Genomic DNA, 25,696 nt, shown 5'->3' on the forward strand with positions numbered 1-25,696 from the left:
ATGACTACAGGAGAGAAACAGTAGGACAGATGCATTCATCTGTTGTTAGAGCAAGTTTACTTATCTACCTACTGACCAAACTATTCCTCAGTGCTAATCACTTCTCTCCTTTTGAGATGGAGCATCCCTTGTAGTTTTAGGTTAATTCTACCTGACAAATCCTGGCAGTAGATTAAAGATGTAACTGTTGATGCATGACCTCCTCTGACTGCTCCCTTCATAGGGCTCTTATGAAGGCTGTGATGAGCTAGTATGACTGACACAGGTCTAAAAGTAGATCCGAGTTCTCTATGTGGAGGACAGTTTCTTTGAAGTCACCCAAACCTACACAAGATTCTCTAAGCAAAACCCAAATTCTTCCATGGTAAGCTGCTTACATTTGGGGAAATTTTGTACACTGGCCATCCTGATTAAGTTTGTGATATAGACAGGAAAGCCATCTGTATACATGCAATAGAAATTGTGGCCCTGGATACTATCAAGGTAAAACATGCAGTAAAATTCTTAGGATGGGATTTGGAGGAACCACAGTGTTTAGGAGAGGAAAACAGAATTGGTTAAGAAAACTGCGTAAGATGTATTTCTCTACATATCATTGTAATTTATTATAGGACACCCATGAGATCCTGAGCGAGATTAAATCCATTCCCTTTGTATGCACCTATCATCTAGTTTTTCCTCTGCCTTTCTTGATCAACCTCTTTGAAACCTGGTATTTAAAACATTTATTACAGTATGTTATTATTTATTCTATTTGATTGCTAATATCTTATTGTGCCCGCTATATAAACTAAACTTTATCCTGGGCCTGAATGATTAGGAGAAACCACAGAATTTTTTTTTTTTTAAGGTTTTCTCCTTAGGTTTTGGTACTGAGTTTCAACATCTACTGGGGGCTTAAGAGTACACATACTGCTTCTGCTGGGGATGCTCTCCCCTCAGTTCCCCTTAGTGCAGTCTGCTCCATTCTAACTTTGGCATTGGGCTTGACTCCCTCAGAAGCCTCACCACCTTCACCATCTAGCAAGCAGGGCTATTGTGTCTTCCCCAGTGAGTGAGAATGAGGAAGGTGCTTGCATGACCCCTCTAAAAGGCAGGTCACAGTCTGAATTAAACACTAGTATTCTTTTGTGGCTCTTTATTCAGTACTATGCTCTCCTGGAACATCTCATAAGATGTTAATTAGTTCAGTAACATCTTTAAAAATTTTCAATATATATGTGTAGTGGTTTTGTGTGTAAATGTGTGGAGTCAGAAGACAACCTCTGGTGTCTATCTTGCCTTGCATCTTGTTTGCTGCTGTGTACACCATCCTGGTCCACAAGCTTCTGGGGATTCTCCTGTCTCTGCTTCTCATCTTCAAAGTTCTGAGATTACAGATGTGTGCTACTGCACCCAGCTCTTACATGGTTCTGGGTATCTGAAGTCAGGTCTTCATGAATGCATGGCAAGAACTCTTTACCCACTGAGCTATCTCCAGCTGTCAGACAGTTTTAATCATATATTCTTGTAACAAATGTTTCAGAGTGTAAAACTTACAAATTGTTTTAAATGTCATTTTATTGCAAGATGGTATAACTAATTACAAGTTTAAATTATAACTTGGTAATTTTAGTTGGGCAGCAACTTGCTGCAAATTACTTACTCAAAAGTGATCACTAGCCAATTCCAGATATACAGCAAGGATCAGAAATACCTGACTGGCCAATAGGGTTAAGTCACTAAATGAATCTCGATCATTTCTTAGGAAAGGTACACTGTAATTTCAACAGACAGAAATACAGGAAGAGTTCTTCACTTAACCCTCTCTGGACATTTCAACTGAGATAGATACATTCACATAACTGGCTGAGCTTGAGCCTTCTTTGCAAGCAGCTTTAGATCTGCAATGCACTTGGCAATGGTCTCCTTTTCCTGTGACAAGAAAAATGTAGTTAGATCTCTCAAGAACATGTAAAGACAACATAATTTCTACTAGAATGGAACTTCAAGAATACTGTTTAATGTGCACATCTTACTAAAAAAGTTTATAAGAGAAATTAATTATATAACATAGGAAAGATGCAATTTATTTTAAAAGCAAATATGAGAGCTACAATACCCTAGCCCATGGCTTTTATGAGTAAAACCTACAAAGAACTTAAGGCCAGATATGCTCATAACACCTTTATCTGATGTCAGTTTGGGTAATCAGCTCAGTGAAAAAGATCAACCAACAAATATCAGTAATGAAAAAATATTAATAATTAAAATAACTGAGGCTAGAGAGATGGCTTAGCAGTCAAGCACTTCCTACTCTTCCAAAGAACCCAAGTCCAGTTTTTAGCACCCACATCAGGTGGTTCACTGCCATCTGTAACACACACACCGCTCCCAACATATTATCCAGGGTACCAGTCCAACCATAGATGCTACAAAAGGTCATGTACCTGCTGTGCAGAAATGCTCTGTACCACATGCTTCTCCACCCAGTCTATCATGTGCTCTTCCTCCTTTCGACGCATCATATCCTGTACAGAAATATGGTAGTCCAGACGATTCTTTACCTCCTTATACGCTCTATGTAGCCGATCCCGGTATGTGACTTCCAAGGCCAAGGCAATATTATTCTGAGGGCAAAAATTAAGAAATGATTTGCATTTAATTAAGAAATGTTGCTGGATGGTGGTAGTACATGCCTTTAAAACCAGCACAAGAAGCAGAGGCAGGAGGGTTTCTGTGAGTTTGAGGCCAGCCTGGGCTACAGAGTTAAGTGCCGGGACAGGATCCAAAGCTACACAGAGATACCCTGTCTTGAAAAACAAAAAGAAATGTTATTTGATGTTATTTGCACACATTAAGAAATACTTCTGTTTTGGAGGCCTTTCTTTTTAATATGCAGGCAGTAAACCAGCATGTGGCAAAATCTGCATGGCATGGGCTACAATTTCTCTCCATTTCTTAATTCTTTCCCAGAAATAACTAACAAACTCAACAAAGATACAGCCCAATCTTTTCTACTACAATTAATGCTCCCCGCCCCGTACGATATATTTATCTTACATTTGAATGGTAGCTTATATTTTACCCAAACTGATATCAGATAAATGTGTTATGAGCATATCTGGCCTTAAGTTCTTTGTAGGTATTACCAAGTAACTACTATGCTCTAAATATTCTGTGTCTATGTCAATTTAGTCAAGCTTTATAAATACATCATGGGGCACCAGTGTATCTATTTTACAGAGAGAAACTGAGGCAAGCAGAACTTGCCCATGGTTACAGAGCCAATGAATAGTGAATCTGAGATATGAACACATGCAATCAGGCTACAAAAACTCTTAAGAATCTGTTCTTGGCTAACTCTCAAACCAATATGAAGGCTATTTGCAAAAAGGTTGTCAGGGTAACCCCTTAAAATACAAGTGAAACCACATCACTCCTCTGCTTATAACAACTTTTTCTCCTTCACCTTAGGTTACATCTTCCCAGAAACAGGAATGACTTAACATATGATAGCACCTGACTATGCTCTTCTTCCTTTTATTCTCTCACTGAACCCAATCTGGTTTTAGCTATGTTGGCATTTTGACTCCTTGACTATAGAAAACAACTTTTCAGGTGAGGGTCCTTGCAATTGTTTTCCCCTTTGCCTGGATCACCATTTCCCTAGAAAAGGACAAAACTTGACCACCACTTCTTTCAGGTCTCTGCTCAAAAACCTCAGACATCTTTCCCAACTGCTACAAAATAATTCCTCATTTCTGCAATGCATTTGCTTTTGTATTAGCTTATTATATTCTTAAGCATTCTTTGACATTCACATCTACTCAACTATTCACTTTCTGATCTCCCAATGGCTGGTTATAAATTATAAATTCAAGCTGGAGGGTAAAGGTGGCAAGGTTGATTAACAATTAAAACTCCAGAGATGATGGTTAAATTACAGGTTCAGACCCAAATCACGGGCTATTTTAGCCCCTAAATTGCCATTTATTATCCACTTATATCTATGATCCAACATCCTTGTGACTATTAGGTAAGTACTTAGGAATGTATACACAGATCCCTAGGTCTTACCAACACAAAGGCTATCATTAGTTTATACATACTTGAGGTGTATAGCAGAAATTTACTAGTTTTGCTATATCTTGCCTACCTAATGTTTCTACCAGTGTGTTTTTTTATGTCTGAGTGTTTTGACTGCATACATGTCAATACACTGTGTGCATCCAGAGAGCATTGACTCTCCCAGAACTGAAGCTACAGTGCTGAGAACTGAACTTGGGTTCTCCAAAAGAGTAGCAATCGCTCTTAACTGCTGAGCCACCTCTCCAGCCCCTCCATCAATGTATCTGAAAAAAATGTTTTGATTTACAATTTTGTTTGCTCTTACTAAAGTGATACTATATTGAAACATAGTATTTGGGATAACCTGAATCTGTGTTCTAGGGTCATTCATATTTGGCTCTAGAATAAACTCTTTTATCCCTCTGAGGTTAAAGCTGTCTTTTGTGGAGGCAAAGTAAATACTATGAAGACATAAATTTTGTTTCTTGCTGTTTTCTTCATACTGCACCTTGACCACACTATCCAGATAAGAACTCATTAAGCACATCGCTCAAAGCAATGCTCCTTTCTCAGCATTGCTGAGAATGTGCCACATCTTCTTTATCCATTCTTCAGTTGAGGGGCTTCCAGGTTCTTTCTACTACAAATAATGCTGCTATGAACATAGTTGAACAGATGTCTTTGTTGCATGGATGGGGATCACTTGGGTTTATGCCTAAGAGTGGAACTGTCAGGTCCTGTGGTAGACTGATTCCCATTTTCCTGAAGAATGGCCATAGTGATCTAAAAAAATGGCTGTACAATTTTGCATTCCCACTAGCAGTGGAAGAGTGTTCCCCTTTCTCCACATCCTCTCCAGTATAAGCTGTCATTGGTGCTTTTAATTTTAGCCATTATGGAAGGAGTAAGATGCTATCTCAAAGTTGTTTTGATTTGCATTTCTCTGATGGCTAAGCATGTTGAGCACTTTCTTAAGTGTCTTTCAGCCACTTTGGATTCCTCTATTGAGAATTCTCTATTCAGTTCTGTACCCCATTTTTTTTTTTTTTTTCTAATAGGGTTATTTGGTGTTTTGGTGACTAGTTTCTTGAGTACTTTGTATATTTTGGAGATCAGCCCTCTGTCAGATGTGAGGTTGGTGAAGATCTTTTCCCAGTCTATGAGCTGCCATTTGGTCTTATCGACTGTATCCTTTGCTTTGCAGAAGCTTCTCGGTTTCAGGAGGTCCCATTTATTGTCGATCTCAGTGTCTGTGCTATTGGTGTTATGTTCAGGAAGCGGTCTCCTGTACCAATTTGTTCAAGGGTACCTCCCACTTTCACTTCTAAGAGATTCAATGTGGCTGGATTTCTGTTGAGGTCTTTGATCCATTTGGACTTAAGTTTTGTGCGTGGCGATAGGCATGGGTCTATCTGCAGTCTTCTACACAATTGTGCCAGCACCATTTGTTGAAGATGCTGTCTTCCTTCCAGTGTATATTTTTAGCTGTTTTGTCAAAAATCAGGTGTTCATAGGTGAGTGGGTTAATATCAGGATTTTCGATTAGATTCCATTCATCTACTTGTCTATTTTTGTGCCAAAACCAAGCTGTTTTCAGAACCAGTAGAGCTTGAAGTCAAGGATGGTGATGCCTCCTAAAGTTCCTTTATTGTACAGGATTGTTTTGGCTATCCTGGGTCTTCTGTTTTTCCATATAAAGTTGAGTATTATCCTTTCAAGGTCAGTGAAGAATTGTTTTTATTGCATGCATGCTTCTCTTTAAAAAAATATTTTTTAAATGAATGGTTTGTCTGCATGTTATGTATATGTGTAATATGTATGCCTAGTATCTGTAAAAATCAGAAAAGGGTGTGGAGTTACAGATGGTTGGGAGTTACCATGAAGGTACTAGGAACTGAACCAAAGTTTTCTGAAAGAGCAATGCTGTTAACTGCTGAACCATCTCTTTAGCCCCACATGTGTGCTTATATAACATACAAGTTCAATATGAGACATCTTACCTCTAAATATTAGGCATAAAATACTGGGCTCAAAGAAAATATTGACAAAATACCTGACATGTTTCTAATTTTAGAATCTAAGTTCTGGGTATGATTCAAGAGCTCTATTGCTTCCTAGATATGCTTTTTGAATGTATGTTAAGGATCAGATTATCTTAACAGTAATTGTTAAGCTTTTCTGATTTGCAGGGTGGTGGTGATACATGACGCATGTCTTTAATCTCAGCACTCAGGAGGCAGGCGGATCTCGTGAGTTTGAGGCCATCCTGGTCTATAGAGTTAAGTTCCAGAACAGAAAGGGCTATTACACACAGAAACCCTGTCTTGAAAAAAATCAGAAGATTTTCTTACTCAATTATGTATGAAATGCAAAGAATGTATCTCACCTTTGGCCTTTCTTACACAGTGCTTGCCTTTAAAAAAAAAAAAAAAAAAAATCAGCCCTAACTTAACATTTTACTTTCCTTTTATATGGATTCAAAGTGTTCTTTTACACCTTATACTTTTTCTAATTTTAGAATACTAAGTAGTTTTTTCAACTAGCAGATCTTAAATAGCTACATAATTGCAAATGCTAACTTCTAGCCAAATCTTCATTTCTATATAAAATAAGATCCATTTTAAAAATTTAACCATTCCTCAAAATATTCTGATTTTTGGTAGTGGTAAGGCAGTCCTACTGTTGAGCTAATCCACAGACACTAATTTTTTTTTTTTTTTTTTTTGGTCTTGTTTGTTTGTCACACCCATGAATGACATTACTATTCTTAGAAGTTACTGAAACCTACCCTCTGAACATCAAAGAGATAGTGGCGCTTCTGAACCAGAGCCTGCTGTGCCTTTTCCATGTCAATTGCATCCTGGATTTGTTTGATGGATGATTGCTTTACTTCTTCTAGTTGTGCAATTTTTTCCTGTAATTATGACGACAAGTTTAATGGAAGCACAAATGGTACCAACAAGACTCATTTGATGCTCTCTCAGTTTCATTTATAAAAATGCCCATGAAGACACATACAGAGAAACACACAAATCTTCAAAGCATTATCTATGAGTTATATATCACTGAATGAAAAAGAGCAAGGAAGGAGGATGTAGAGTTAATTCAAACTAAAGATATATGAAAAAGCCATACAAAAACTTGCTATTTTATAAGCTAATTAAATATAATAATGATAATAATAATGAAACAGCTTGAACAGAGACACCTTACACAGATGTATAAGATTGCTCCTAGAAGCCATAGGGTTATTAAATAATCCCAGTGCCAGGTGTCAAATACTAAGTTGTTGGTCAGGAAGGGTCCAAGGACCCCCTACAGTAGTCTATTTCCATTGCTCTTGACTGAGCACCAGAACACAATGGTTAAGGTCCTGCTGCTGAAACACTTTGGCTGCAGAACAGAGAAATCTAGCTTGAACTAAGATGGAAGATTTCTCTCTGATGGCTAGCTTTTATGATGCATGAAAGTGTTGGGTAGACTGCTGAAGAAGAACAGTCATCAATGTTTTTTCCCTAGATACAAACCTTTCAAGCTGTAACATCAACCTGTCAAGGAAGGTATGACCAATGGTACAGTAGTGTTTATAGACTACTTTATGGCAATCAACCATTTTCTGACTGGATTTGACATCTACTGAACAGGAAAGAATTTATGTATGATTCCATAAACCTAGTCAATATTTCATGGCTAAGGAAGATAAAACATATTCTTGTTGTTTTTATTAAATGAATACAGTGTCAAATTGCTTTCTACATATTTATGTTTTATACTCATAGATTGGTGCAGCTCTTAGCCTTTGTCGGGTGGTGCTAACTCACTAACTCATTAACCAAAGCACCAAGACTACATGACTAGAGTGCTTGGCCCTAACGGTGACATCTGTATCACTTTCACCAAGGCCTAGGGAGCATTAAAGAAGAGAAAGTGGAATGAATCTAACAGCTGGTGGTTATGCAGGAAATCTGTGAAATGGTGTTTTCTGGACGTGACATGGTCCTTGCACTAATGAATTAATTTATAGCAGCTGTGCTTGTTTTCCTTGTTCAAGGTTGAGCTGTCAACATTCAATCACAGATGGGGCAGGGACTCATGAAGCCACATTTCACTGTGGGCAGTTAATGTTGGAGGAGAGTCATTTTCTATTACCAGTACACCCACTGGTAAGTTGCCCATAATTCTATAAACAAATCCCCACCTATGCTCATGTAGGCAACACCAATTAATCTCTGTGAGTCACAAAAACAAAGCATGGAAGTAGGAAAAGGACTTGTTGGGAAGAAAGATTCAGCAGAAATGGGAAGAGGGATGAGACCATAATGAAGAATGAATTCAAGGTCAGCCTGTGCTCCATGAAGAGCCCTCACCAGAGTCCCAATACCACCAACCAACCAATGGGGTATAGTTATTAATTCTCAAGAAATAACTGTGTTCCAATGTATTCTAGTCCATACTCAATGTAGAGAATTAAACATGCTTTAAAAAAATGTATTCTTTGGCAATTTTATAATATAGTTTTTTTTTAACTTAAGAGAGCTAAAATAAAATATACTTTTGTTTTTAGAAATGAGAAAAAGACTAGGAAAATCTGAAGGGTTCAGTAAACTTGAACTTTATATTAAAGCAGTAACTAACTGCAACATGACTGTAACCATGGTAACTATATTTATTGGTGTACTTTCCCTTCCTACATTCATAAATAGTAATTACATTAGATAACTGGGATATTTTTACTATAGTCTAAACAGGGGAAACAAAGTTTAAGATTCTTACCTCATTAAGTTTATCAAGAAATTGTCCAATAGAAGCACCATATTTCTTAATCACATAGACCATCAACCCTACTACTGATATGGTAGAGAAGGTCTCTGGGGTAATCACATATATTTCTTTGGACAGAAAATATAAGGTAAGACCAGTTCCAAGCATGTAGGGTCCTAGAAAAACAAACAGTTACCTTATATTTTATGGTATGCCTACTGTGCATTTAGTTACTTCAAGGCAAAGCTAAAAATGACAATCAGATTATACACATACAGTTTAAGCAGCACACAGAGCAGAAAGAATAGAGATCTGGACTGAAGGAAATCTCTACCATGACTCTATAAACCATTAGAAAAAAAATCTGAACTTTTTTTCCTCAAAAGGGAAATAGCACTTTCTTCCTAGGGCTGATAAAACAAATAATATAAAGTATCTAGCACACAGGAACCATTTTATAAAGACATCAAGCTGCTTTCTAGATTAGTCTGTCCAGCAACACACACTGATGACTCAACACACACTGATGACTGAATGGAATCAGACAGGACAGAACTCTATCCATTCTTTGCCCAAGTTTACAAAAGTTATAAAAGATGCAAGAAACAATCAAAATATATACATATAAAAAGAATTAAGTTATCAGAATTCTCAATTTCTGTAGGCAACTAATTATAATACTTCCAATATAGTTACTTAAAAAATAAAAATAAAATAAAAAACTAGGCCATGAGTTTAGAAGGAAGAAGATCAAGGACACATAAAGTTTTCTGTGTAGCCCTGGCTGTCCTGGATGGAACTCAATCTGTAGACCAGGCTGGCCTAGAACTCAGCGAGATCCACCTGCCTCTGCCTCCTGAGTTCTGGGATTAAAGGAGGGTACCCACCATTACCTGGCATTCTTTTTAGATATTTTAAAAGTTAGAATTTATGGAGCTAGAGAAATGGCTTATTGATTAAGAACATTTGCTGTTCTTGCAGAGGGCCCAGACCTAGCATCCACATGGCAGCTCACAACCTTCTATAACTCTAGTTCCAGGAGATTCAGTACCCTCTTCTGGCCTCTAAGAGCACTGCACGCACACGGGGCATAGAAACATACAGGCAAAACAAACACATAAAAAAATATATATATAATTTTTAAAAGTTGGAATTTATACTAGTGCATAGGGCGGAGTGACCTTCATCCATGCCTCCCAGTCTGTCTTGTTCTTTAGCCCTGGTTGGCACTGAACTTCCTGTGGCAATCTTCTTGTCAGCTCTGGCTGGGATTACAGGTACATGCATGCCACCATGTACAGCTAAGTGTCTTCACTGACATGATTTTGAAGTTAGTGTTCAAAACACAAATATTCACATAACATTTTTCTTGTCATCTTACCAGATGTTAGGATGAGACACAGGCTTTTAAGAGCAGCACTGTAATCAGAGTAGTAGTAGAGACAAATAATTTTAACACGTATCACAAGAGTAAGAGTTATAATCCTAGGGGCTGGAGAGATGGCTCAGTGGTTAAGAGCACTAGCTGCTCTTCCAGAGGACCTGGGCTTGTTCCCAGTACCCCCATGGCAGCTCAAAATTGTCTAAAAATTAATCTGGGAGATCTGATGTCCCAATTTGTTCTGACTTTCTTGCCACTAGGCACCCACATACTATAGAGACACACATGCAAGCAGAACATCTATGCACATAAAATAAATACAATTTTAAAAAAAGTTACAGTCCCAACTACATAGAACCCAGATTTTTGAAAGTTTCAGGTTTTTCTTTCCACTGTCATCAGTATATAACTTTTAAATAAGTTTATAAAAAGGCCCATTGTGTTAACATTTTAATGATTTATGAAGACACTCATTTTCTTTCATTTCAGATAAGGAAATGCTACTTTAAGCCAGTCTAAGGCCTGTATTTTGGGAATCCAGTGTTCCATGAAAGACACACAGTATGCAAAGACAGAAGGACGCTAACTTAGCCAAAAGACCTAAGTTCTAATCTATACCCTTGTAAATAACCTTTCTATGTCTCTAGACAATAAAAATGCTTTCATGGGAATGTTTAAGTATTAAATAACAAAAGTGAAATCAGTTACTACATTAAAAAAGTGTGGCTCTAAAAGTTTATATCTTTTTTGGTTTTACAAGACAGGGTTTCTCTGTAGCTTTGGAGGCTGTCCTGGAACTCATTCTATAGACCAGGTGGACCTGGAACTCAGATGCGCTTGCCTCTTGTTAAGATAAGTGTGCCATTGCATACTCCTCTGAGTCTCTTCTGCCTTATTTTTATTCGTAGCTCCCTTTATTATCTGACAGTATAATATTTATATATATATATATATGTATACACACGCGCACACACACACTAATTTGAAATTTTTAATCCTGTAATAAAATACATGCTCCATAATATGAGACACTTAGTTTGTTATTGTATTGTAAGGACAATACAATGCCTGGTAGTAAATCAAAGAAATTAGCATGATTAGTATGTTAATAAATGAAAACAAAGCTAGAAAGTAAAATCCCGAAAGAAAATTCATCTCAAATACAAGTTTCTTCTGAAAAAAGAACTGACTTGACTCAGTATCACTCAGTATCACTCAAATTACTAAAGACTGGGCAATGCTCACCTGTTACTCCAGTTTTAGGGTAAAGGAACTGGAAAAATTCTTCAGGGATCAGCCCAAGACGTACTTTTCCTCCATATTCAGGAAGAGGTGGTAGAGGGGCAAGACGTGGCTGTCCTGTGTGAAAGACCCTTGTTGCCTGTAATACCCTACAAGAAATCATTATACAAATTTAAAACCAACTTTTCTGAGAAAACACAATGTGCAATTCACAAAAGCAATGAATGGGGATAAACACTGAGGTGGTTCCCACTGTCACAATGGAAAGAAAGTAGACCTGAAATAGGAACTCAAACCCTCTACTGAAATCTTTATAAGTCTACGGATGATTTACAGAGGACTTGATATTTCAACCAGGAGCAATGAAACACAAGAGAAAGGGCTACAGCCAGATAGATGGCCTGAGTTAAAATCTTAGACCAAGCACTAGGCTATGAGAGAAGTTGAAAGTTTTTAAAATTTTTTTACTCTTCCTTTTGGTTGTGTCTGCACTCATACACACCACTACACACGTGAGGGTCAGAAGACAATTTGCAAGAGTTGTTTCTCTCCTTCTGCCATGATGGTCTGCGGAAAGAGAACTCAAGTATACCTGTATGATTTAGTGGCAGGTATCTTAACCCGCGAAGTCATCTTACCAGCACCTAGAACCTAAGACTGTGTAATCTCAGATTTTTCTTTATGTAAGGAATAAAACATACTTCTTTACAGGGCCATTGTGAAAGATTGAATTAATTGATGTAACATTCTTAGAATGGAACTTGTCAATAGTAGGGTTCCACATGAGTAGTTAGCTAAATGCCAACACTGTAAGCACCCTAATACTGCTGAGAGCATTGACTCTGAATATTCCCTTTGATGGCCTGCTCATCATTATGTGAAATAAGCCTTTTCAGTTTAACAAGGTTATCTCAGTTGAAGCCTTTATTTTCTCTTTCTTAAACTATTTTAACATCTCCAAACCTGATGGCTCTTCTTGCCAAATATTCCTTAAATGCAGCTCCTTCTTTCATATTACTGCCAATGATTCCAAAACATGAATCCGAGATGAAAACTCATCAGCAAGCTCTCCTCCGTTTACAGAAAACAAACAATACAGCACAGATGAACCAGTTCCTGCAAACTGTATCTTCACGTTTCTTTAATGCCTTGTCTCTACTCATATGAACTATTGACATCTCTCAAAAACAAGCACCTTACATTGCCTCTGCTATGTATGCATTTTATTTAATGATAGCCAAATCCAGCCAGTCTTCCAGATACCTCAAAGCATACCCTCTATGAAGACAAACTTCAACAAATGATGCTGGGAAAACTGGATATTCATGTGTAGAAGAATGAAACTAGACCCCCGTCTCCTAGCCTGTACAAAAATCTATCCCAAATGTGACAAAAAATTTAAGACATAAACACAGGCAAGAACTTTTTCTGGGCGCTAATTTCTCAGCAAATAATGCCAACAACTGACACAAAACTTTATAAAATTAAAAAGCTCTTCACAGTAAATAACTGAACGAAGAGACAGCTATAGAATGGGAGAAAATCTTTGGTAAGTACATCTAACAGAATTAGGATCTACAAAATAAAAACCAATCATCAACCTCTCCAAAACAAAAACCCAAATTATAGGAACTACAACTCAGTCAATAAATGGCCAAGAAAAAGGATAATACTCGAGTCATAGACCAGTAACTCTTTGCAATGAACACTTGCAAGGTATATGGACAAAAGGGTTTACTGTGTGACTAATTGCATCACACTACAGCTTCCATGATGAGACGGATTTTTCCTTCTCCTTTTTTCTCTTAAATTTTATTTTATTTTGTTTTGCGGGGAAGTTGCAAGGGCAGATACAAAGGGATAAGGAAATGAATGGGATGGAGATATATGCTATGAAAGACACAAACAAAAAAAAAAAAATTCCAGTTAGAACAGAAATCAAGACAAGTAATAAATGCTGGTGAGGACATAAAAAAAGGGAGGGGGGCATTATATAGTGCTGGTGGAAGTGTGAATTAGTCTAGCCAAAGAAGGCCCCCCTCAAAAAATTACGTCAGGTGACTCGGCTAGAACACTCCTGTATATTTATGCTAAGGATTTCAAGCAAGCACACCACAGAAATACTTGTACTTATCAAAGCACTATTCATAATAGCTTAGTGGAAGCAATCTAGGTGTCTGTCAACAGAGAAAATGTGCTATAGGCACAATGTAATTTTATTCAATTATACAGAACGAGATTATGCTGTCTCCAGGAAAGTGGAGATTATCATATTAGTCAAGCTCAGTTGCAGAAAGATAAAAATATGTCTTCTTTCATTTCTGGATATTAGATTTTATATTCATTCACAAGATCATGTACATAACATAAAAGTAGAAGCAAAATTACACAGAAGGATGAAGAGGACTAATGAGAGGAGGGAGAATAAAAAGATAGTAGATGAGCATGGGGGGTTATTCTTGCTCAAGATACATTATATACTTGTATACAATGTCCTTATAAAGGCCAGTACTACACACAATGAACATGACAATTAAAATGAACTTAGGGCTGAACAGATGGTTCAGCAGTCAGGAGAGCTTGCTGCTCTTCCCCAGGACTGGTCCCCAGCACCTATGCTGGACTGCTCACAACCACATTTAACTCCAGTTTCACATCTAACATCTTCTTTGCAAGCATTCGTGCACATACACTTGTGTGCAAGCAAGTGTGTGGCATTTTCTAGAGAAATAGCAATGCTGGTAAGACTGGAACACAAAGCTAATTGTGGGAAGGATGCGGAAGAACCAAGAGATAGATGGGCTGAGCTTTCTTGGTTTTGCTAAGTTTCGATTTTATTTCAAGAGGAATATGAGCTCTGAAGGTTCTAAGCAGGTGATTGTCATAATCTCTCTGCAACACTGAGAAAAGACTCTAAAGGGCTACTGAAACTACTCATTCAAAACCGTTGGCTGCTGCTCATGCCCAAATAATGGCAGTGGGTGTAGTCAGAGTCAAAGCATAATCTTGAGCATGATGAGCCTTGCTGATGTAAGACAGGGCAGAGTGATGACAGAGAAGAAATAAAGGCTGCTTCGTGTATCTTCTGTGTGTAATTCACTTATCACTTGTGCTATAATTTATATTGGCAGTGCCAAGTATCATACAAAGGGTACATTTCCAGCGCACAGCTATTTTTCAGTGTTTGTATGGAGTGATTTTTCTGTAAGTTGAAAGCAGTCAATTATAGTCTCACTTTACTGCACAATAAGACACACCAAAAAGAGGCCATGTTTTTCAAGCATTTTGTAGTCACCACAACTTTGAAAGCGTCATGATTAAGTTTGGAGTTAAAGCATTTCACACACATCCGGATACGTTCTAAGAATGGCCTTTTAACTGCAACAGTGCCAACACTTCTAAGTACTTACAGTGCACCAAGCGTTGTTTTCTGTGTTTTACCAGAATTAAGTCTCTCATATTTCATAATCCATAACATGTGGCTCTAAGTGAGGTGTCACAGCTAAGTGGAGGGGCCAGGTGTATCCTGCTCTACCTTTGGAGCCTGTAAACTGTCACTGTCTTTCTCATTATGCGATTGTCAAGATACACATTTACCAATTAATGAATGATTTCTGCCTCCCAATACGGTAACAGAAGACTGAAATCTGGAGACACCCAAAACAACATGCTTTACGTTGTTGTATTCAAACCAGATCTGTTCTTGGGTGTCATCTAGTAACTGATTCAGAGCTGTGTGCCGCTGAAGGTCACCGTGAGTTACCCTCTTTGGTGTTTGTCACAGGGGGATATGATAACGTTCAAGACAATTGGAAGAACAAGCGTCTGAATGAGGATTCTGGCTCGCCAAAATGAAGGAGAGCGGTAATTTCTGGCTTAAAGAGAAGAGGAGGAAACCGAGTAATAAAACGCGGTGACACTCACCCTGGCCCCAGGACGCCCGCGTTCTTCAGACAGGGGGCTGCAAACACACAAGGCGCAGGTTAGCAAAGTCGAGGTGAAATTCCGTTTGCACCTTCCTCGGTCTCCGTGAGATGCGATCCCCGGCCCATGCATCCCTCCCTGACGTCCCTGAGACCCTGCTCGGCGGCTCTGCTCACTCCTCTGCTCGGGCCCAAACGCCGCTGCCCTTTCTTCACCCTCTCCGCCTCCCTGGGGCCCCAGGCTTGCTTCTTCCCAGTATCCTGACAGGTCAGCCCGGGGTCTCCATCTCTCACCCGCTGTGGCGGCGGCAGAAAGTACCACCCGGGACAGCATGGCCTGCTAAGGTCCAGGCAGTGGTCTTCGCGTCCCCTGTGACCGCCACCCAGACTGTCAGGGGCACGAACAAGATGGCCGCTCACATATCTCGCGAGAAGAGAGCGGAGTACTTTCTGTCCGGCTCAATTTTTATTTCTCGCGAGAAGAGGGTAAAAAAAAGAAAAAATACCCAACAACCCAAACTGAAATCCCGCTGCGGGAAGGGCAGAAGGAAGGCGAGCTGGAGGTGTAGGCGCAATTCTCGCGAGGAGTGTAGCGTATCCCTCAGAGGGGCGGAGGCGCAGAGGCGCACCACGTGTGGGGCTCCGCCAGCGCCGAGTCGGCATCGCTTAGGTTGGGTCTAGGTTGGGTTTGGAATCGTGGAGATGCGGAAGGAAACCCCAACCCCACTCGTGCCGCCGGCGGCCCGCGAGTGGAACCTGCCCCCTAATGCACCCGCTTGCATGGAACGGCAGTTGGAAGCTGCGCGGTACCGGTCTGGTGAGCCGAGATCCGGGGCCTGGAAGCCCCCTTCCCTAGCCCCGGGCGCCCTTTCCGGGTACTGACCCCCGCCGAGCCCGCCCACGCCCACCCCCCACCGCCCCGTGCCCTCCCGATCCCTACCTGGGGGCTGCCCAGCCCTGCCCCACAAACCCGATCTCAAACTCGGCCCGCGTTGGGTTCTATGCGGTTACCATAGAAACGAGCCGGGCCTTCCATCTGACACCTTGTAACTTCCCTCTGCCAACTGTAGATGGTTCGCTTCTGCTCGGGGCTTCCAGTCTGAGTGGTCGCTGCTGGGCCGGCTCGCTCTGGTTTTTCAAGGATCCGAGTGCGGCCCCCAACGAAGGCTTCTGCTCTGCGGGCGTCCAGACTGAAGCCGGAGTAGCTGACCTCACTTGGGTGGGGGACAAAGGTATCCTAGTGGCTTCTGATTCAGGTGAGTCACCCCCTCCCCCGGAACTGAATGAAGATGTAGGTTGGGATGGGAAAAAGTATTTTTTTTTTTTTCCTCTAAGATGTTAAACTGCCAGGTGGTCAATGCCCAGTTAATTCACGCAAAAAGTGAAGAAATGGATTGTAATCTTCCCGTGCTCCCCCCACCCCCCCCCCCCCGCCAGCCTGGACCAAAGAGAATGTTGATATAAGAGGTGGTGCTGAAGACAGTTGGTGCTACCTGTCTTCCTGTTTATTTTTCTGAGACAGGCTTTCGTCATGTTGGCCCGACTGTTCCAGAAGTCACTAAGTAGACCAGGTTGTTCTTGAGCTCACAGAGATCTCCCCCTTTGCTTCTGCCTTTCCTTTGCTGGGATAAAAGACATGTGCCACCATGCCTGACCTCCTGTTTGCTTTTGCTGTTGAGGTTGTTCTGTGTATTGAACCCAGCCACCTTGCTCGGCAGCTGAGTGTCAGGCTGAGCAATGTAGGTTTTGGCCTTAAAAAGAGAAGAAAAATGAAGTTGGGAGAAGAGTGAGGGGAGTGAATCCTGGACACTTTAGGTGTGAATATGATCAAACTACATTGTGTACACATGAAATTCTCAAAGAATCAAACATTATACTAAAATGATATTAAATAAAAATTATATTAAATAAAATGTAGAAGTTGGTGGGAGCGGGGTGTGGGTGCTGCCTATCTGAGTGGAAGCAGACAGAGCTCTGTGAGTTGGAGGCCAGCCTGTTCTAGGCCAGCCACGGATACATAGAGAACCCTGTCTCAGTGAGATAGAAACATGTATTTTGGGTCTGGAAAGATTACCTGGCAGTTACAAGTGCTGACTGCTTTTCCAGAGGACCCAAGTTGGATTCCCACTAGCAACCATTTCTAACTCCAGTTTTGGGGGAATTCAGTGCCCTCTTTTGGCCTTTATGGGCACAAATGCATTTGGTGAATTAGCCATGAAGGCAAAATACCTACCCATTTAAAATAAAAATACCTCAAGTGTGTATGTGTGAGTTTTGATCTTTTGAGATAGGGTTTCTCTTTGTAGAATGGGTTTCTCTTTGTAGAACTCTGCAGACCAGGCTGGCCGCAAACTCACAGAGATCCACCTGCCTCTGCCTCCCATTCATTGGGATTAAAGGCGTGCACCACACCTGTTGTTTTTCTGTCTGTATTCTTAAATTAGATAGGGCTTGGAAGTTGAGAATTAGGACATTGGAAATTGAGCCTTTCTGGCAGTCTTGAACATTAAAGTGTTTGTTGCAAGACATTTTTTTCAAGGAGTCTAATCAAATATTTATTCATGTCTCAACCACTGGGAAGAGATATCATCACCCAACTGTGCTGTGTCTTGTCTTTGTCTTGGGAACCAGTTTCCCAGTGTCTTCTCTCTGGAAGCAAACAATTTATTTTATATCGATTTCCCTGTCTTTTTTTTTTTTTTTTTTTTTTAGAAGATTTCCTCATATAGTCATCAAATGACCTGGACATGAGCTAAGCCCTTTCATAATGTGGTCTTTGCTTTTACAGGAGCACCTTTTTGTTAGCTCTGCACCAATGCCTGCTTGAGTCCTAGGCATGAATTACTTCCTTGGTCTAACTCAGGCTTGTGCTTCCCTCACCTACACTTCACCCCACTCTATCCTCAACAGGTGCTGTTGAATTGTGGGAACTAGATGAGAATGAGACACTTATTGTCAGCAAGTTCTGCAAGTATGAGCATGATGACATTGTGTCTACTGTCACTGTCCTGAGCTCTGGCACACAAGCTGTCAGTGGTAGCAAAGACTTCTGGTGGGTTCCTGTTTTCATTACTCCCATCCCTAGACTTCCTGTGGGTATCCTTAGTATCCTCTTAATTTCATTAAGTAATGCTTTGGGCTATCTTAGTGAGTAATGGCATGTCTGTTTCTTTATTGGTAGTACATTATAAGTAAGACAACAGTAGTCTAGGAGGCAGATATGCAGATATGGGGCATGTTGGTTAAACATGTTCCTGTTTGAGTTCATTTTTATGTTGATAGTGCAAGTCAAAATTCCTTTTTTTTTTTTTTTTTTTTTTTCATTATAGCATCAAAATCTGGGACCTGGCTCAGCAGGTGTCACTGAATTCATACCGAGGTAAGTATTCCTTCTTGATCGATACTGGCTATAGATAGTATCTTTTATTTGCTCCTTTGGGATGTTTGAACTTTGGATAAATCTGTGTTCTCTTGGTTGGCTTCTCCTTACTCCCAAACTACAGTCAGGTTCCATTATCTACCACCTGTCTTCCTCTGTTCCTGTTTCTGTTGATGGTTTCACAGCCTTTTGACTACTTGGGTGTCTTAGTTTTATTGCTGTAGAGCACCACCATGATCAAGGCAACTTGTAGGAAAAAGCATTTAGTTGAAGGCTTGCTTCCAGTTTTAGTGGGTTAGTCTATGATTGTTACTGTGAGGAGAATGGGACAAGCAGGTAGGCATGGTGTTTGAGCAGTAGCTAAGTGTTACATTCTAATTCACAAGGCTGTGGCAGAAAGATAGCAAGACTGGGCATGGCATGGGCTTTTCTAACCTCAAAGCCCACTCTAAGTGACATATCTCCTCCAATAAGACCACACATCCCAATCCTTCCTAAATAGACCACCAACTGGGAGCCAAACATTTTAAATCACGGTGGCTAACAGATTCTATCTTCTCCATACGCAGTGTTTGTTGGGTTCTTTGAGTCTCCGTTTGGTTGGTCCATTTCCTACATTGTTTACCATCAGGCTTTATCAATAAACAGTGTTGTGTCCGTCCCTCCCCCCCAACCCCCCAAGACAGGGTTTCTGTGTGGTTTTGGAGGCTGTCCTGGAACTACCTCTTGTAGACCAGGCTGGTCTAGAACTCACAGAGATCTGCCTGCCTCTGCCTTCCGAGTGCGGTATTAAAGGCGTGCGCCACCAATGCCCGCCTTAATAAACAGTATTACTCATCTCTTATCCTGTCTTCTGTGACTCTTAGTTATTCATTTGTTTCTTGTATCCTGCAGAACAAGATCCCATTTTCTTGTCATCATTCAAGCTTTATTGTGACTGTAAATTGTGCTTAACCCAGACATAGTATAGTCTTACCATTTTGAGAGGATAAGCCCTGGGACTAGTGTATGTGTGTCAATATGTGCATGTGTGTGGAGGCCAAAGGTCAATGCTGGAGATACCTACTTTGTTCTTCAAGACTGATTCTCTCACTAGGATATGGAACTCACAGATGAGGCGGGGCTGACCAGCCAGGGAGCCACAAGGGTTCACTTGTCTCTGCCTTCCCAGTGCTGGGATTACAACCAAGTGCCACCATACTGGGCTTGATGCTGGTACAGGAAACACTCCTGCCCAAGACTTTTGAATCCTAAGTTTTGAATTTTCACCTCTAGAAAACATCTTTTCAGGGCATTTCATCACTCTCTTTAATGTTCTTTTTATTTCGCTTCATTAACAGAACCAGCAGTTGACTTTATTTTGGTAGCAATTGTTTTTGATTTTGAATTTCTGAAGGTGGACAGTGAGGATGGAAGAATGGAGGGTTGTCCTTAAGGCAGACTATTTTGGGTACTCTTGGAAGGGCTGGCTAATGACCTCAGTGATGTTTCCAACCTCTAATTTGTAGCAATGATTTGTTTTTCACATGTAAACCTTCTAAAAGCTATACCCTCCCATACATTTTAAAAATTGTTAGCGAAAAGATTTAAGTAGAGCAAGTAAGATGGTTTGGTGGTTTGCTATGAAACCTGGAGAACAGAACTGCCTCCTGCAAGCTGTCCTCTGACCGCCATGCATGTGCTGTGGCACATGGGAACACATACCTAATTAATACATGAATAACTTAAAAATTAGGTAGTTTGCAAGAGGTTAATTTTTCATAATTTTTGTTACACATTTTTTTCCCTAAGCATGTGTTTTTCAGTGTCAGTAACTTTCTTACAGAAACCGTTTACAAATAGCCTAATGACAAAAACCAGTTTGTCCTGTTTGCAGCATTAGGCTTCACTTTCTTATACAGAAAGTCCAGCTTGGTTTATTAGTTCAGATAAGCTAATTGGTTATATTCTTATGACAACTATTTTACTTTTCAGTTTTCACTGTTAGAAACAGTGAGGCAAGTCACAGCTGCCCTTGCATATGTGGGGTAGCTGAGACAGGTTCAGTCCCTATTCTCCTTTGAGAGCCTTAGGTTTTCAGGCTCTGAACGCTGGCATGGGAAGACTCTGGCTGGAAGGGAGACACACATTCTACCTATAAAGCGGGAGAAGCATGATGGCAAAGCACAGGCAGTTCAGTTTACACTCGAGGGAAAGCGTATTAGAATACTCACATTGCTTAAAACATAGTGCCAGAACCCTCGGGTTTTTCTGTACTACTTAGAGCTGTCTATATCTCTGTTATGGAAACTGTTAGTGATAGCCTTTCTTTCATACTATCCATACTGCAAATTCCTCCACTATTCTTACTAAGCCTGTAATTGAACTTTATTGTCCCTACCAGTTCATCATTTCCCCGAGCCTTTTCCTGTTTTATAACTATTTACTTTTCCTTTGGTGGTTCTAGTTTATAATCTGTCATAATATTTATTAAGTTATACCATGAAAGCAGGCCTATTTCTTACATTCTCTTTTTTTTTCTGCCATGTTTCTCCATTGCAGCTCATGCAGGACAGGTCACCTGTGTTGCTGCCTCTCCCCACAAAGATTCCATGTTTCTTTCATGCAGTGAGGTGAGATCTAGTCACTTCTTTCCAACCGTAGCTGAACTTTAATAGGCCCAGATCTCTGATGTGGAGACTGGCCCACAGCTGCTCTTTTGCATTATGAAACCCTTTTTCTGTTCCTCTTCCTAGGACAGTAGAATTTTGCTCTGGGATACCCGCTGTCCCAAGCCAGCATCACAGATGGGTAAGTGAGATCAATGGTGAGGAGAGCGTGGTATAGGAACCCACTTGGAAGAGATTGTCTTTGCCCAGAGTAAAAACAGAGTTGCCAGATGCCCACCCTCTGTCTCACTGAGGCTCTGTGCTGACCATAGGGCAATGAGTACCAAGGGGAAGGGCTACCCTCCATGTGGGTGGTTTACTCTGCAGAGAGAGACAAAAGGGCTAGTGTTATTATTGTTGTAGTGCCTTGTGCTTTAAATGTATACTCTCAAATGACAGGAGACTGATGGATAGATGTGGCTTGTGAGGCTCAGGGATGAGGACATGCTTGATTGCCATAGCAGTATTTAAGAAACCCAGTCAAAGTGTTCCCAGGACTTTGTGACTTCTCTTGAAAAACTGTTCTTCTAGGTTGTGGCTGCTTTTGTTCCAAACCTCCCTTTTCTCCTTTCCAGGCTGCAATGCCTCTGGCTACCTTCCTACCTCCCTGGCTTGGCATCCTCAGCAGAGTGATGTCTTTGTCTTTGGTAAGGTACCATGACATGTGAACTCTGGGAATGGGAGGATGAGAAAGTGCTACCTTCAGGGTGTATACGCTCTTGTTAGCACACTTCAGCACTACATGAATTAGGCCAGATTTATTTCTCTTTGGAGAACATAATTTTTTCCTAGTGGATCGGATTCCTCATTGTTCAAGCTCCCTTATTCTGGGCATGGTTAGAAATCATTGGGTCACTTGGCAAACAGCTTTGCTGTTTAGGGAATTATGTTCTCTTGTGGGTATGACTGCATATGGTAACGGTAAAAAGTATCCGATAACTGTCACAGCCACACAGTGATTTGCTAATCCTACCTTACAAAAGGAAACTGGTACTCAGGATGGTGAACTTGTCTGTATCTTGAGGAGCTAAGATTCACTCAAATCTAGGTCTAGCATATCAAAGCCTATGGTTTTTGTTGTTATTTTCTCTCCTAAGACAGGGTCTTTCTGTGTAGCTCTGTCTGTCCTGGAACTTGATATTTATTTAAACAGGCTAGCCTCTGCCTCCTGCGTGCTAGGATTAAAGTCATGCTTGACTGTTGCCAGCCTGAAGCATATGTTCTTAGCCACTGTAACATGCTGTTTCTTCTACAGGTGATGAAAATGGATCTGTCTCCCTTGTAGACACCAAGAATGCAAGCTGTACCCTCAGCTCAGCTGTGCATTCCCAGTGTGTCACTAGGCTGGTGTTCTCTCCACACAGGTACTGTTTGTTACCAGGAATCTGGAAGGGATGGGTGGGGACAGTGGTGAGGGAGTAGGAATGGAATGATAAGAAATATATTGTTGGCAATGCATTAGCTTTGTTCCTTAGATGGGACACTACTCTAGCTTGGTTTTCCTAAGCTAGTCAGTGTAGTACTTATTAGGGTTGTATAGTCTAAAAACAGTTGAAATGTGAGCTCATTGCTGTTCAACACAGCTTGATTAATGCTAGGCTTCTGGCTCCATGTGCTAGAGGAGCCTAATTCTGGGTAATTGCTAATGTAGAGAGGGGCCCATTGGGTAGTTGGTTGCCAGTGTGGTTTCTATGAGCTCTGGCTCGGTTCCATTTTTATTGGAATTGTAAGAGCAAGACCTTTAACCCAAGGTAGGTATCAGGCTACCTTCTCCCCTGGCTCAGTTTACAGTGAGTTTGGGGCTGGGGCAGTCAGATTTTGGTTGTGTAATCTGTGGGCTTTATCTTCTCTTCCCTTTGTTACCTCTCCTAGTGTTCCCTTTCTGGCTTCCCTGAGTGAAGACTGCTCACTTGCTGTGCTGGATTCAAGCCTTTCTGAAGTGTAAGTTTGAAGTAGAATCCTATGGTTAGGAATCAGGGACCAAGACCAGTGGACATGCAGGTCTGTTCTCAGGAACATGCGTGTAGAATTTTTTGTTGGGTCTGGAGAAATGGCTCAGCAGTTAAGAAATTTGTCTTTGTTCCCTGCTTCCATGGCATTGTGCTCACAGCTGTCTGTCACTCCAGATCGAAGGCATGTGATGCCTCTGCTTCTGTGGGCATCTACACTCAGGTGCACATACTCACTTACACATTATTAGAAACAAATAGGAGAAAATTCTCTGTCTTTGTCTATAGAGGCTCTCTCCATTTGTGTCCGTATGTTGTCGGGAGGGGTCTTTGTGGGGCTGTAGTCGGAACCAGAAGAGCGGCCCCAAATCTGTACCTGAGTGGGGGAGTGTGGATGAGGGAAAGTCTAGCTATAGACGATAAAGAAAAGACAGAAAAAATAAAGGTCAGGAGGGCAGATCAGTCAATACTGAAATGCCATGAGTTTATTTTTCACCACTCTTATATACCTTAACCAAAAAGGGGAACACAGTATCATGTATATGGAACAAACAGACTTTTCTTCCTCACTTATTCTAAGGGTTCAGTAACCATACCTTAGCTCCAACTTCTTCCCTAATCTTGAGAGTCAGGAGTAGCCACACTTCAGATTCAGGTTTTTTGTTATTTAAAGACAGCCAGACATCCTTCTGCAGCCATACCTTTGACTTGTTGAGGTATGAGGTTTGAACTTTCTGCCCTTGTGCCAAGATGGAGTGCAGCCATCTTTATGGACACCCACAGTGGGTCTGCAGAGAATGAGCTCTGGAAGTATTCTGATTGTAGGCTAGGTCTAGCATTCCAGCTTCTCTAAGGGAACCCCTTCTGTGAAGTGGAACCTGCTATAGAGAAAAGGGCATGGAAGACCTAGGTGTACATCCTTCTTTGCTGTGATTTCCTGCTTGGTTGTGGATATACCCCTTCCTTGCTTTGCCTACCATTTCTTCACCTACGAAAGTAGACTGGATTTGATGATTAGACATTCACTGTCCTGGTGATGAGACTGTACAAGTGGTAAAGTGTTTAAAAACCGTGTCTTGAGTATGTTAGGTTTTCTTTCTGTCTTCTTTCCACCTGGGTTTTTTTTTCTTGTTTCTTACCACCCCCTCCCCCATCCCCCTGCCTTTGTTCCAGGTTTAGAAGTCGAGCCCACAGAGACTTTGTGAGAGATGCTACGTGGTCTCCACTTAACCACTCCCTCCTTACCACAGTTGGCTGGGACCATCAAGTCATCCACCATGTTGTGCCCATAGAGCCTCTCCCAGCCCCTGCACCAGAGAATGCTGCGGAGTAGAATGGATTTCAGAAAAGAAACAAGCCCTCCACCTGCAAGACTCTACTTGCTTGCCCCTGCCTCCCAATTGTGTGAGCACAGGAGCCTTGTAGAGTATGTTATTCTCTAGTCCCATGCAGTAAACAGGCAGATTCTCAGCCTGAGGGAGGCTGCAGCCCATAGTGACTAGGAGGAAAAACGTCCTTTATAAAGGGTATATGTGGGAGAGCACATGTGTATGAGTGTATTCAGTAGTTTGGGGTGGGGGTGGGGATTATTCTTCAGCTTTCCCAAAGCAATGCTCTTTATTTCCCACAAAGTGATCAGAGGGTTTTATGCTTCCCAAGGCCAAGAATTGAATATGTTATTTGGGATATGGAATGTGGGTATCACTAGATTTGTGGGAGTAGTTCTACTACTCAGAGATGGGGTAACTTATTTTTATATGGAGTTTAATTCATTATTATGGGAAATACTTCAATCCACAAAAGTCCAGCACAGTATACCTTGAGAAGACACAGAAATACCACAGTTTTGTACAAATCTCTGTTAAACTGAATTTTCAGATCCATTTTCTGGGTGAGTAAGTTTTGCTGTTGCAATGTAGTTCTTGCTCTTGCTCACCCTTTACCCTCCTCAGTGTTGTATGAGAGGTGAGTTTTCCTGTCCTAGATTTCATAGAAAGTTTTAGGGATGACAGAACACTTAAAGGTGTTTCAGCGATGTCAGAAAACTGACAGGGTTTGTTACAGAGAAATCTTTGTCATTTTTCCCACCTAAAGATACTCTGATTGTCTCTGGGCATCTCCTCTGAAGATATGAAGCCTGAGTGCTGTTTTTGTGGACTCTTAAGATATAAGATCCATCGTTAGGGAAACTCTGAAATACTGAAAGGTGAAATAAAGATTTTGGTCATGGTGTTTTCCCCCACCAAAGCTGCAGTTACTATTTTTTTAATCTGTTTCACTTAGGTGAGTCACCAGGGTGTCTTACTGCTGACGTCTATATTCTACCATTCCCGAAGTAGCTAGTTTGGTTAGAACTTAAACAT

General features: G+C 40.8%; 2 protein-coding genes across 3 annotated transcripts; one reads left to right on the forward strand and one right to left on the reverse strand.

The window, feature by feature from the left end:
* Positions 1-1,542: 1,542 nt before the first annotated feature.
* Atp5pb (ATP synthase peripheral stalk-membrane subunit b) lies at positions 1,543-15,756 on the reverse strand. Of its 2 annotated transcripts, XM_051199466.1 has the most exons (7): positions 15,652-15,756; positions 15,359-15,395; positions 11,438-11,583; positions 8,824-8,987; positions 6,839-6,964; positions 2,430-2,609; positions 1,543-1,914 (listed from the first exon to the last, which is right to left on the reverse strand). In XM_051199466.1, exons 1-7 carry the CDS (start codon positions 15,689-15,691, stop codon positions 1,837-1,839), a joined length of 771 nt encoding a protein of 256 aa, XP_051055423.1. In that variant the 5' UTR covers positions 15,692-15,756; the 3' UTR covers positions 1,543-1,836. The 2 variants fall into 2 exon arrangements, with proteins under 2 accessions (XP_051055423.1, XP_051055424.1); XM_051199467.1 differs by lacking the exons at positions 15,359-15,395; positions 15,652-15,756 and adding an exon at positions 12,398-12,462.
* A 107-nt stretch (positions 15,757-15,863) lies between these two features.
* Positions 15,864-24,890, forward strand: Wdr77 (WD repeat domain 77). The gene is made up of 10 exons (XM_051199465.1): positions 15,864-16,174; positions 16,428-16,613; positions 18,268-18,409; positions 18,687-18,736; positions 21,278-21,348; positions 21,472-21,526; positions 21,960-22,031; positions 22,640-22,748; positions 23,257-23,325; positions 24,507-24,890. The coding sequence occupies exons 1-10, from the start codon at positions 16,060-16,062 to the stop codon at positions 24,664-24,666; spliced, it is 1,029 nt and encodes a 342-aa protein (XP_051055422.1). The 5' UTR covers positions 15,864-16,059; the 3' UTR covers positions 24,667-24,890.
* The last annotated feature ends 806 nt before the right edge of the window (positions 24,891-25,696 follow it).

Source organism: Phodopus roborovskii, unplaced genomic scaffold (genome assembly GCF_943737965.1).
Source record: "Phodopus roborovskii unplaced genomic scaffold, PHOROB, whole genome shotgun sequence".
In the NCBI taxonomy this organism is placed as follows: domain Eukaryota; kingdom Metazoa; phylum Chordata; class Mammalia; order Rodentia; family Cricetidae; genus Phodopus; species Phodopus roborovskii.

Coding starts and splice junctions, on each gene's coding strand:
- Atp5pb (XM_051199466.1), bottom strand. CDS start 15,691: ATGCTGTCCCGGGTGGTACTTTCTGCCGCCGCCACAGCGG. Junction 2,610..6,838: donor ATCTCTTTGATGTTCAGAGG/GTAGGTTTCAGT, acceptor TTTTGCCCTCAG/AATAATATTGCCTTGGCCTT. Junction 1,915..2,429: donor AGAGCATTTCTGCACAGCAG/GTACATGACCTT, acceptor TTCTTGTCACAG/GAAAAGGAGACCATTGCCAA.
- Wdr77 (XM_051199465.1), top strand. CDS start 16,060: ATGCGGAAGGAAACCCCAACCCCACTCGTGCCGCCGGCGGCCCGCGAG. Junction 16,175..16,427: donor AGCTGCGCGGTACCGGTCTG/GTGAGCCGAGAT, acceptor TGCCAACTGTAG/ATGGTTCGCTTCTGCTCGGG. Junction 18,410..18,686: donor AGTGGTAGCAAAGACTTCTG/GTGGGTTCCTGT, acceptor TTTTCATTATAG/CATCAAAATCTGGGACCTGG.